Genomic DNA, 13,507 nt, shown 5'->3' on the forward strand with positions numbered 1-13,507 from the left:
CTCCCAAGTCCACTCTGACCCGGAGTGGTAGTACCTGTTAGGGTTCCAACTATGGGTTAAATAGAAACCGACTTGAAAACAAATATATTCTATTAAAAAATTTTTCTTCAAAATCTTTGGATTCGGCATTAAATAACCTGAAAAGGGTTGATATGCCGTAAAACAAAAACAACCAACCAACCTGAAGACTTTCGGTTTTAACTGACCATTTGTCCAAAACATTAGCATGTCCAGTGTCGCAATCATGTAAATTTGTTTATATTTATAAAGATATGAATTATATATATAAATTTGATATTTCTTACCAGTTTATTACAGTTTCTTGGCTTAAAGAGTATTTTATAATAATCCTCAATTTAAATGAAAAATATAATAAAGTTTTCAGATCAATCACATTTATTAAATCAAACTCTTTCTAACTGACAATCAAACTCTCCAGCAAGATGTGTTTTCATGTGTGTTTTTAAAGTCGACATCCATGCGAATGCAGTTCCACATATTTGACAAGTAAAAGGCTTCTCACCAGTATGTCGACGCATGTGATTCTTTAATGAAAAGTCTTGTGATGACGTAAAGCCACAAACATTACAAGAATATGGTTTCTCACCAGTGTGGATTCGCATGTGTCGTTTTAAAGATGAATGGCTCGAGAAAGCGGATTCACATTCGTCACATGAAAATGGTTTTTCTCCTGTGTGTGTCCGCATGTGGATCTTCAAGTGACCATTCTCTGAGAATGCAGAGTCGCAGATTTTACAAGTGAATGGCCGCTCGCCAGTGTGCATGCGCAGGTGTCGCTTTAGATTCGAATTCTCCGAGAACGTTGATCCACAAACTTGACACGAAAATGGTTTCTCTCCAGTGTGTATGCGCATGTGAACCTTTAATGACGAATTTTCTGAGAACGAAGACCCACAGAGTTGACAGGAATAAGGTTTCTCGCCAGTGTGCGAGCGCACGTGCCGTTTCAAATCTGACCTCGTCGCAAATGGTAATTCGCATACCTCACAAGAATATGGCTTCCGTTTTGCACTGGTTGCCATGTCTGCTCTTTAAGGAAATGATGTGAAAATACTGGTCCTTTTATGTCTGATGGTAACGTTTTCTGATCACTATGGAATATCATGCACTTTCCAATATGACTATTATCTGCAAATAAATAAGGTCGATTATTAAACTAATCTTAAATTACAAAAGAAAACTTTCATACAAAATAAATTCATAAATCTATATATTATTACTGTAGTACATTTAACACATGCATATATGTGTTTCACAGTTTCCAGATTATAAATTATTTGATCAACATATCCTATTTATTAAATAGGAGAACAGAAGGTGATAATATACTACGAATATTAAATTAGCATATAAAGAAACTAATTTAATGTTTGTACTATATTATCATCTTCTATTCTCCTTTTTAATAAATAGGATCTTCCGATCACCAAAGACGTAATGTAAAAAAAAATTAATTAAAAAAAATGATGTGAGTTTTGTACTTGTAGTGAAACCTCTTGGTCTTTTGGCTAGGATCGAAGTGTAGTATCTGTTCTGTCTAAAGATGGTATAATGAAATCATGAGATTTTTATTCACACTGGGCATCCATACAATCGAAATATGTCACCAACTCCAATAAGGATATTGAAGATAAACTGTAATAACCAGATATATTCTGGCACTACATTAAGATCACTTTGATAAATACTTTTAGAGTTTAAATAAAAAGGCTACAATAATATCATTGAGTCTCCATTCATACTGAACATCCACAGAATGCCCAGCAGCAATATATTGCAAATGAAAGATGCCAATTTTGAATTTGCACAGGTCTTGCTAGTTAATAATTAATATTATATTTTAGCTGAAAATTAATAGAAACATTTTATGTTGAAATGATTTCATATGAATTCAGTGAAAAACTACACAAACCTCTCCACTTCAATATTTATGTATACAGTAAAAACGGTGAAAGAGTTGTAGAAGTATCAGATGAAAATACTGATGGGTAATTCCATGCCAAATTACTCAGTGCTTGAAATCCATATCCTGAGATTTTAGTATTTGTTTCTATGAAAGGAAACACTGTGAAAATGCTGGTCCTCTTCTGTCTGATAATAACGCTTTCTTATCGGTAGAGCCATGATAACAGCATATTGCTTTCATTGATTTGACTCTCAAATATATATCCAACACAGACACAATTAATCAACCAAGAAGATATCAACGGATACATACCCGAGAGTCAAAACAATAAAATTAATATGCTGTTGTCCTAGCCCTACTTATCAGTAAATAACTATCATTTATTTTCCAATACAATTGTTATCTGCAGAAGGAACATAAAATAATATTAAACAGATCTTGCATCAAAACATATAGAAAAAAAGCACTTAAACACACAGCAAATTAAACATTTATTAACCGATAATAACTTTAAACTCAGCAAATTAAACATTTATTAACCGATAATAACTTTAAACTCAGCAAATTAAACATTTATTAACCGATAATAACTTTAAACTCAGCAAATTAAACATTTATTAACCGATAATAACTTTAAACTCAGCAAATTAAACATTTATTAACTGATAATGACTTTAAACTCAGCAAATTAAACATTTATTAACCGATAATAACTTTAAACTCAGCAAATTAAACATTTATTAACCGATAATAACTTTAAACTCAGCAAATTAAACATTTATTAACCGATAATAACTTTAAACTCAGCAAATTAAACATTTATGTAAAAAGATTTAATATAAAATAATTTAAAAATTGCATTAATCTACCTGCTTCATTTTTCATGCATATATTGAAGTTATGTTATTAAATGAAAATTTAATATTTTCCTTTGTTCAGTCTCTAGAGACAATGGATACTCCCAATAAAGGTAGCCGTGCATGTAACTGTAAGGCAAGGGTTAGACAATCTCCAACTTATATCTCCTGAATTGGTAATGCTTGAGTCCAGAGAGAAATACTAAATGAACAGAAACAATGCCGAGATAAGTGGAGAGGAGATACAGCACCTAAAAATCCCTAATACTCACCCATATTAGTACTGACCAGGCTGAAGGTTGCTTAACTTTGGTGATTTAATGGGAATCAGTGTGTCAACATGATTATGTCATGTAATAATGAACATCTATTTTTATAATATACACATTTTTACTTGCTTAACTTTTCATATTTATTCACAGATTAATAGAGAAATAAAGAGTTGAATAAGAAGTCTAGTATGATGTGATTGAGAACTATGCTCACAAATGTAACATATGGTGATATTACTTAGAAAAGATTAGAATATTGTGTATGCTTATTCTACATATATTTGCAATATTATTTTTCTGCCTGTGGTGGATCTCAATTAAAATAAACGAATAATGCAAAATTAAAAACTTTTGTATCACATAATTTTTCCAAAGATTGCTTCAGCTTTTGATTCAGAATAGATTTTTCCATATTCTACAGTTGCATTTGAAAGTGTCTTGATTTTCATTGTAAAATAGATTGAGAAAATTCTATTTTATTAATAAAGATTTGAATAACATATTTTTCTTTCTATTTTGTAACATAGAAGATGCACTAGTGTAGCATGAAATAATGTTTACCTCGGATGAAATTTCGGCATTTTGTTGTTCTTTCTGAAAAGACAATCACCGTTTTATTTGCACTTTAGATTTAATTATTTGCCTTCATAAAAAGTATTTATTCATTTAAAATACCAATGTTTATTTTTTAAATGTGTAAGATCTAATATGTGATTAAACAAGATAGATTATTCAAAAAATTTTTAATCCTAAAAAATCACTTTGATATGTACGAAAATAAATGCACTTTACACAATTTAAAAAAATAATTATTTCATCTGAAAATTAAAGATGCATAAAAGAAGACACTAACTTTTAAACACACCGGGAGTTGGCACACGTGTCTCTCAATTTAGGTATGGAAGCACAGAATCAATACAATTTTCAATTATATTTCATGTTTATTTTTTTCACCCCCTTATAATAAAAAATATATAAAAATATGTATACTTTTTTATCAATTATTTTTTTATTCTTTAATCGCATATTTATTTATATATATATATATATATATATATATATATATATATATATATATATATATATAGTTTGACACATGTATAACATAACTTAAATAAACGTAGTAATTTAGAAAGATATGCGATTATAAAATAAAAAATAACTGATAAAAAAAGATTGTAATATATTACGCAGGTTTAAATAAAAAAATAACTGTTTGCAAAAAAAAACTAAATATGTTTGAAAAAATATATTAACAATGTATATATATATATATATATATATATATATATATATATATATATATATATATATAACATATTTACTTAAATAAACATAGTTATTTAAAAAAAAAAAAACAATTGATATAAAAGTTTATGCATTTTTATATATTTTATATTATTATTATAAGGTTTTGTTAATATATTTTTCAAACATATATAATTCTTTGTTTTGCAAATATAGTTATTTTTATTTAAACTTGCATAATATATTACGATATTTTTTTATCAATTATTTTTATTTTTTAATCGCATATCTTTTCAAATTACTATGTTTGCTTAAGTTAATGTGTTATATATTTTGTCAAACTATTTAGATATTTTAAATATATATATATATATATATATATATATATATATATATAAAAGATATGCGATTAAAGAATAAAAAATAATTGATAAAAGCGTGTATACATTTTTATGATAAGGGGGGGTGAAAAAATAAACATAAAATATAATTGAAAATTTTATCGATTTTGTGCTTCCATACCTAAACTGAGATGTGTGTGCCAACTTCCGGTGTATTTAAAAGTTAGTGTCTCCTTTTATGCACCATTACCAAATCATGTGAAATGACTTCATATGATTTCAGTGAAAATAATACACAAATCTTCCTGCTTTAATTTTTTATGTAAAAAAGAATAAAGAGTTGTATAAATATCGGATGAGGATAACTGATGCTTACAAACCTAGAATAAAATGAACTTTAAAAAAAAGGGATTAGAATCGTAGAAATTTATTTATTCTATACATATATCTGTTTAGGCACAGAAGAGACACTAAAGAAAACATGAATACAGATATGGGTTAGAAAAGGTAATCTGTATCAAAACAAAACAGAATATACAGAGCAACAGTCATAGCACATACTGTTTAGATAGCGCATTACAAAAGTACACAGGTGATAATTGGAGTTGGTACTTCTCGGTCTATTCATACAGTTCAGAAGAGTTCATATCAAGTGCATGGGCGAGTTCATCACAACATTATATTCTAATTAGATGCTGGCGATTGTTTAACGTCTTTAAAAAACTGACTTTCAAGAAAATCTATAATTGAACTCTATACAGACGTTTAATTCAAACTTTATGCAACTTAAACCTCTGTATTTTAAAAATCTTTTTTCGTCCCAAATAAGGCATATCATCACTTGGACATAAAGGACTACTATTTAGGACCATGTCTAACAAAAAACTTTGGGAAGTTGAGCAGCGAGATCTCTGTTCACATTGCATTTAAACTTCTGCAGGTTAGTACAGTCATGGAAGCAGGAAATGAAAGGAATTCCAAAGTTTAGCAGTCCAAGGTAAGAAACTATTAGAACAAAAGTTTAGCAGTCCAAGGTAAGAAACTATTAGAACAAAAGTTTAGCAGTCTAAGGTAAGAAACTATTAGAACAAAAGTTTAGCAGTCCAAGGTAAGAAACTATTAGAAAAAAAGTTTAGCAGTCTAAGGTAAGAAACTATTAGAACAAAAGTTTAGCAGTCTAAGGTAAGAAACTATTAGAAACAAAAGTTTAGCAACCCAAGGTAAGAAACTATTAGAACAAAAGTTTAGCAGTCCAAGGTAAGAAACTATTAGAACAAAAGTTTAGCAGTCCAAGGTAAGAAACTATTAGAACAAAAGTTTAGCAGTCCAAGGTAAGAAACTATTAGAACAAAAGTTTAGCAGTCTAAGGTAAGAAACTTTTAGAACAAAAGTTTAGCAGTCTAAGGTAAGAAACTATTAGAACAAAAGTTTAGCAGTCCAAGGTAAGAAACTATTAGAACAAAAGTTTAGCAGTCCAAGGTAAGAAACTATTAGAACAAAAGTTTAGCAGTCCAAGGTAAGAAACTATTAGAACAAAAGTTTAGCAGTCCAAGGTAAGAAACTATTAGAACAAAAGTTTAGCAGTCCAAGGTAAGAAACTATTAGAACAAAAGTTTAGCAACCCAAGGTAAGAAACTATTAGAACAAAAGTTTAGCAGTCCAAGGTAAGAAACTATTAGAACAAAAGTTTAGCAGTCCACGGTAAGAAACTATTAGAACAAAAGTTTAGCAGTCCAAGGTAAGAAACTATTAGAACAAAAGTTTAGCAGTCCAAGGTAAGAAACTATTAGAACAAAAGTTTAGCAGTCCACGGTAAGAAACTATTAGAACAAAAGTTTAGCAGTCCAAGGTAAGAAACTATTAGAACAAAAGTTTAGCAGTCCAAGGTAAGAAACTATTAGAACAAAAGTTTAGCAGTCCAAGGTAAGAAACTATTAGAACAAAAGTTTAGCAGTCCAAGGTCAGAAACTATTAGAACAAAAGTTTAGCAGTCTATGGTAAGAAACTATTAGAACAAAAGTTTAGCAGTCTAAGGTAAGAAACTATTAGAACAAAAGTTTAGCAGTCCAAGGTAAGAAACTATTAGAACAAAAGTCTAGCAGTCCAAGGTAAGAAACTATTAGAACAAAAGTTTAGCAGTCCAAGGTAAGAAACTATTAGAACAAAAGTTTAGCAGTCCAGGGTAAGAAACTATTAGAACAAAAGTTTAGCAGTCCAAGATAAGAAACTATTAGAACAAAAGTTTAGCAGTCCAAGGTAAGAAACTATTAGAACAAAAGTTTAGCAGTCTAAGGTAAGAAACTTTTAGAACAAAAGTTTAGCAGTCCAAGGTAAGAAACTATTAGAACAAAAGTTTAGCAGTCCAAGGTAAGAAACTATTAGAACAAAAGTTTAGCAACCCAAGGTAAGAAACTATTAGAACAAAAGTTTAGCAGTCTAAGGTAAGAAACTATTAGAACAAAAGTTTAGCAGTCCACGGTAAGAAACTATTAGAACAAAAGTTTAGCAGTCCAAGGTAAGAAACTATTAGAACAAAAGTTTAGCAGTCCAAGGTAAGAAACTATTAGAACAAATGTTTAGCAGTCCACGGTAAGAAACTATTAGAACAAAAGTTTAGCAGTCCAAGGTAAGAAACTATTAGAACAAAAGTTTAGCAGTCCAAAGTAAGAAACTGTTAGAACAAAAGTTTAGCAGTCCAAGGTAAGAAACTATTAGAACAAAAGTTTAGCAGTCCAAGGTAAGAAACTATTAGAACAAAAGTTTAGCAGTCCAAGGTAAGAAACTATTAGATCAAAAGTTTAGCAGTCCAAGGTAAGAAACTATTAGAACAAAAGTTTAGCAGTCCAAGGTAAGAAACTATTAGAACAAAAGTTTAGCAGTCCAAGGTAAGAAACTATTAGAACAAACGTTTAGCAGTCCAAGGTAAGAAACTATTAGAACAAAAGTTTAGCAGTCCATGGTAAGAAACTATTAGAACAAAAGTTTAGCAGTCTAAGGTAAGAAACTATTAGAACAAAAGTTTAGCAGTCCAAGGTAAGAAACTATTAGAACAAAAGTTTAGCAGTCCATGGTAAGAAACTATTAGAACAAAAGTTTAGCAACCCAAGGTAAGAAACTATTAGAACAAAAGTTTAGCAGTCCAAGGTAAGAAACTATTAGAACAAAAGTTTAGCAGTCCAAGGTAAGAAACTATTAGAACAAAAGTTTAGCAGTCCAAGGTAAGAAACTATTAGAACAAAAGTTTAGCAGTCTAAGGTAAGAAACTATTAGAACAAAAGTTTAGAAGTCCAAGGTAAGAAACTATTAGAACAAAAGTTTAGCAGTCCAAGGTAAGAAACTATTAGAACAAAAGTTTAGCAGTCCAAGGTAAGAAACTATTAGAACAAAAGTTTAGCAGTCCACGGTAAGAAACTATTAGAACAAAAGTTTAGCAGTCCAAGGTAAGAAACTATTAGAACAAAAGTTTAGCAGTCCAAGGTAAGAAACTATTAGAACAAAAGTTTAGCAGTCCAAGGTAAGAAACTATTAGAACAAAAGTTTAGCAGTCCACGGTAAGAAACTATTAGAACAAAAGTTTAGCAGTCCAAGGTAAGAAACTATTAGAACAAAAGTTTAGCAGTCCAAGGTAAGAAACTATTAGAACAAAAGTTTAGCAACCCAAGGTAAGAAACTATTAGAACAAAAGTTTAGCAGTCCATGGTAAGAAACTATTAGAACAAAAGTTTAGCAACCCAAGGTAAGAAACTATTAGAACAAAAGTTTAGCAGTCCTAGGTAAGAAACTATTAGAACAAAAGTTTAGCAGTCCAAGGTAAGAAACTATTAGAACAAAAGTTTAGCAGTCCAAGGTAAGAAACTATTAGAACAAAAGTTTAGCAGTCCACGGTAAGAAACTATTAGAACAAAAGTTTAGCAACCCAAGGTAAGAAACTATTAGAACAAAAGTTTAGCAGTCCATGGTAAGAAACTATTAGAACAAAAGTTTAGCAACCCAAGGTAAGAAACTATTAGAACAAAAGTTTAGCAGTCCATGGTAAAAAACTATTAGAACAAAAGTTTAGCAACCCAAGGTAAGAAACTATTAGAACAAAAGTTTAGCAGTCCATGGTAAGAAACTATTAGAACAAAAGTTTAGCAACCCAAGGTGAGAAACTATTAGAACAAAAGGCTTTCTTGCAGCTAGAGACCTCGATAGTGAAAAGGTGGGATTTTGCTACTTGTTTACTTGATCAAGAGTATAATGTTGAGGAGACAAGTGTTATGCATTCATCAAAGCCCATTTCATTAAAGTACTGGAAAAACAAGTACATAGATGCAACAGGGCTTGGCCGATAGTTTGGGAACTATTAAATTTAAGACTTTTTTGAACCCTGTCTAAAAATAAGAGACTAATAGTTGATGCAACAGCAAAGATGATGCAACATATCGCCATGAATGGGCGAATTGTGACTTTCTAAGGATATAGAATATTCTATGGTGTGAATAATTTAAACCATTCTTTGCCTTTTCATTCTAACCATAGATATGTCTTGGTATATATATTTATTACAGGATAATAAAATATAATCCAACCTGTTCATTCATACAAAAGAAATGTAGGTTTTCTTAGAATCAACCGCTTTGAAATTGTTTAATTAAAAAAAATAACAATAGATGATCAAAAGCCAAGGTCACATAACAAAAATATTGGAAGATTTCTTGATGTGGCAGGAAAAGGAAATTAATCTTGTATAGATAAAAGTTTATGAAATTCATTGCATCTGTTAATCTCCGAGGTTACAACCTAGAAAAAGAACAAAAACAAAAATCGAATGTGGAAAATTTGGTCCACTGTTGGAACTTGCACTATGAAGTTCTCCCACCCCTGAAAATTATACCCAGTAAATTTGCATATTATGCAAAGTGAATTCAACAATCTTTGGATAAATCATGTCTTAACTACAAATCCAAACCATTTCATGTTAGTTCTTAATAGCCCCAAGAAACAACATCAATCGGCACCTCTTTTATGGTGGAATGTAATACACCAGAGATATATTTCTAATATTATCCACCAAGTTCGCCCTCTTGTACTTTCCATATAAAAAGTGTCTGAAAAAAATTACACTATGGGATGGATGTGATTACAATAATTGAGGTTGTTAGCAAGCAATGACACTTGTTACAGAGCTGATACTTCAGAATTATCACTGATAAGCAGTTTTCTTATGTTAGATATTAAAAATGACAATATTCATGGTCAGAGACTGGGGTTTGCCTAACTCATTTACGATCTTTTATAATAATGCAGCAAGAGCACGGTTCTATCATATTATTACAAATATATTGTGGAGAAATGTATTTATATATATATATAAAAGTGAAGGGATAGGTTAAAATGTTGATATATTTTGGGCATCGGCCATTCATTTTGCACATACCTAATTACTAAATAATCGATAGAAAAATGTACATCTTTTCTCATTTGTATTGTAAATAAATAATGATTAAACTGAAGAGACGCCTTTCCAATTTTGATGCTGGCTTCTCAAGTAAGTATGGATGGGCAGAAGTGTTATAAAGTCCTGATTAGATGTAGAGAGTTATTTGAACTTTAAAATTTTTTTTTTTTTTTTTTTACATAGGCGTCACCACTTATCAAGGCCGATAGGCCACTCAAGGATAAGGGTTAAAGAGTGTAGAGTAGTCAAAAGGACAATATAGTAATCGATAGTAATGGAAGTTTGGTAAATTTGTTAACTTAAGTGGAACGGCTCATCAGAAACTTGTTCATATATAATTTTATTATGTTTGTCAAAGATGTTTAAATAAAAACGTCTTTATTTTGAAAATATATTTATTTTTTCAAAAATAAACATAAAAATATCTTTTTTTATCATAAAATCCTTTTCGTGATAAATTGATATATAAGAATTATAAGAAATATATTTTACAAACATAAAAAATAAACATAAAAATATCTTCTTTTTATCATAAAAATCTTTTTCTTTCATCAAACATTATAAAAATGCCTTTTACTTTTACAAACATAAAAAAGGCTTACTTAAAGCCGGAAAAATTTTATTAGAAAAAAAAACAACCTCACATTAAAAAGAAAATCTTGCTAAAAAAAAATGTTTTTTTTGTAATCTCGTTTCAAAAAATAAATTTTGTATTTTTTAAATAAATTGTTTTATTTTTTATTGTAGTAAAAAAAAAACTTTTTAAAACATTGATAATAAAATAAAGTATTTAAAAATATTTTGAATATAATCTTCTACTCGACATCCAACCGGAACTTTATAACACTTCTGTTACCGACTCCAGAGGTTCTGATCAAAATTGGAAAGGTGTCCCTTCAATTTAGCCTAAATAGTAAACATTGGTGCGTGTGCAGTATAGTGAGATTTCAAATAAATGCGTTTAAGGTAAAAACAATATTACATACTGACTTTAAAAATTTTTTTAAATATTACTAAAAATAATCAAGTAGAAAATCTGCTAGAACTCTTTCTTAAAAATATCATTCAAACATGGTAACGTTTGAATATATGGTTCAGTGGCAATATTAGTCATTTAGAACTGCTTTAAGCTTCACCGCTCACTCATTTTCTGACCAAATTTTTAAAAATTATTACAGTTCATGGTCGACCTAGACGAGAGTACCCAAAATGGCCGACCAGGACTGAGATATGACACGTGACCGGATGTAATGGAAGAAATATCTCATGTATTTAATTTAAGCCGTCGTTTCGTATCTTACAACATCGTATCTTACAACATATACAACAAATACTTTATTGTAACTTTTTCTTTAATAATCTATATTTAATAAATATTTATATAAAATTATCAGAATTGAAAAAAAAGCCAAGCTGGCAACCCTGATAGGCACTTGAATGTACTTGTAAGATACGAAACGACGGCTTAAATTAAATACATGAGATATTTCTTCCATTACATCCGGTCACGTGTCATATCTCAGTCCTGGTCGGCCATTTTGGGTACTCTCGTCTAGGTCGACCCAGTTCATAGATCACTTTCTCAGCTATATTGTGGAAAAAAAAATTCAATTTTCGTTCAATAAAACAAAAGTTATGATGAATTTATTGTTGTTCAAAATCGTAAAAAGTCGTAAAGAGGTGAGCAACGTTTTTTATGACTAGTTTCCGTAGCAACCACGTCGTTTCAGCGACTACTGTTGCTACCGATTCACCGCTCTTGAAAAAAGAGAAGTAACAAGTGAAACAGAGAGAATGAAAGAACGAAAAGGAGATAATGGGTGATTTTATTGAAAGCAGACGAGTGTCATACATTGTTATTACATATGTGCATGCTATGTTTATGGGGGCAAAATATAAGACTGAAATTCAACAAAGAACAAGTGAATTTACTGGAAGCCTGGAAAAATCATGGATTACAATAGAAAATGCGAGCATGAAAAGTAATATGGTTAAGCTTAAACATGGAAAAGTAAAGGACTAGTTGTTAAAACTGGAAAAGAAAAGGGACAAGATATTCTAGTATAACATATAATAAATTTATAACTTAAAATATTGCAGTATCAAAAATTGATTATATAATGTTATAAATTGATTTTTAAAAAATTCTTAATGCTGCAATATTTTAAGTTATAAATTTATTATATTTTTTACTAGAATAGCTTGTCCTTCTCTTTTCCAGTTTTAACAACTAATCCTTTATTTTTCCATGTTTAAGCTTAACCATCTTTCATGCTCGCATTTTTCTAGCGTAATATATATATATATATATATATATATATATATATATATATATATATATATATATATATATATATTATTCTATTTTGAAATGTCAGATCACAATTATTTTGTCAAACTCACAGACTGCAATTCCTTTCCACAGATTTTAAGAACTTTTCAACATCATGAAATGCCACACAATTCTTTAATTCAAAACAAATTATTTTTACTTGCAATCATTTATTATAATTTTTGTTAATCTCGACATGACACGTAAGCACATAATTGTGTTTTTGGTGCTAGTGCAGAGAGTGATCCGTGCTATTTTTAAAATCGTATTTCCAAGTTTAATTAAAGTTTTATGATATGTTTTTTTTCTTCAACTGTAAGGTTGAAGTATAGAATAGGTACCAAAAACCCTCCCCTCCCCATGTTAAGAATGGCTTTTTAAATAATCACGTTATTATTTACGTCCGGATCACTCTCTGCACTAGTGCCGTGTTTTTTTTATCATAAAATGCATTAATTTCAAATTCCATTATAATGCATAAGGACCCACATATTTTATAAACAGGCAAAAATCGAAACAGAAATTACGTTTTTAAAAAAATATGACAAATCTTTGTTGATTTTGGTAAATTTTAATTTCTCTTTAAAAGACTTTGAAATAATTGGAATCCAAGATGTATGCGCTCTTTCGGGGGAAAAAATGCTGACAAGAATAAAGTAGTTAAAACGAAATAAATTATTAATAAAACATTTTAAGTGAACTTCAAATCAAAACAATGTGTACTATTTTTCACTTACCTTCAAAACACCTTTTAATACGAACAAAAATAGATCTAAACGTTATTTTATATGAATTCGCTAGAATTTGCCAGGCTTTTGAAACAATTTCTTTCCTTTGTTCTGAATTCAAAATAGTGTATACTTCTTCGACTTTATACTGAATTATCTCCCCTTTCCAGTTTATACTGAATTATCTCTCTTCTCAACTTCATATTGAATTATTTCCCTTGTTGACTCTTCCATTTCTTTCAAAAAAGGTGTCTATTTAACTTTAGAATGTTTAATTTACTAAACATCCAATTACTTTATTAATTTCTTCATTTATTATTTAATAATAATTTAATATTATTTTTATTTCTTTTTTTATCAAA

At 29.5% G+C, this 13,507-nt stretch overlaps 1 protein-coding gene across 1 annotated transcript; it reads right to left on the reverse strand.

Annotated features, from left to right (window-relative positions):
• Positions 1 to 256: 256 nt before the first annotated feature.
• Positions 257 to 13,295, reverse strand: LOC145242342 (uncharacterized). Its single transcript, XM_080105352.1, has 2 exons — positions 13,155 to 13,295; positions 257 to 1,149 (listed from the first exon to the last, which is right to left on the reverse strand). The coding sequence occupies exon 2, from the start codon at positions 1,041 to 1,043 to the stop codon at positions 405 to 407; it is 639 nt and encodes a 212-aa protein (XP_079961478.1). The 5' UTR covers positions 1,044 to 1,149; positions 13,155 to 13,295; the 3' UTR covers positions 257 to 404.
• Between the last annotated feature and the right edge of the window lie 212 nt (positions 13,296 to 13,507).

This window comes from Euprymna scolopes, chromosome 21 (assembly GCF_053919585.1).
Source record: "Euprymna scolopes isolate OS-2025 chromosome 21, ASM5391958v1, whole genome shotgun sequence".
NCBI lineage: Eukaryota > Metazoa > Mollusca > Cephalopoda > Sepiida > Sepiolidae > Euprymna > Euprymna scolopes.

Coding starts and splice junctions, on each gene's coding strand:
- LOC145242342 (XM_080105352.1), bottom strand. CDS start 1,043: ATGGCAACCAGTGCAAAACGGAAGCCATATTCTTGTGAGGTATGCGAA.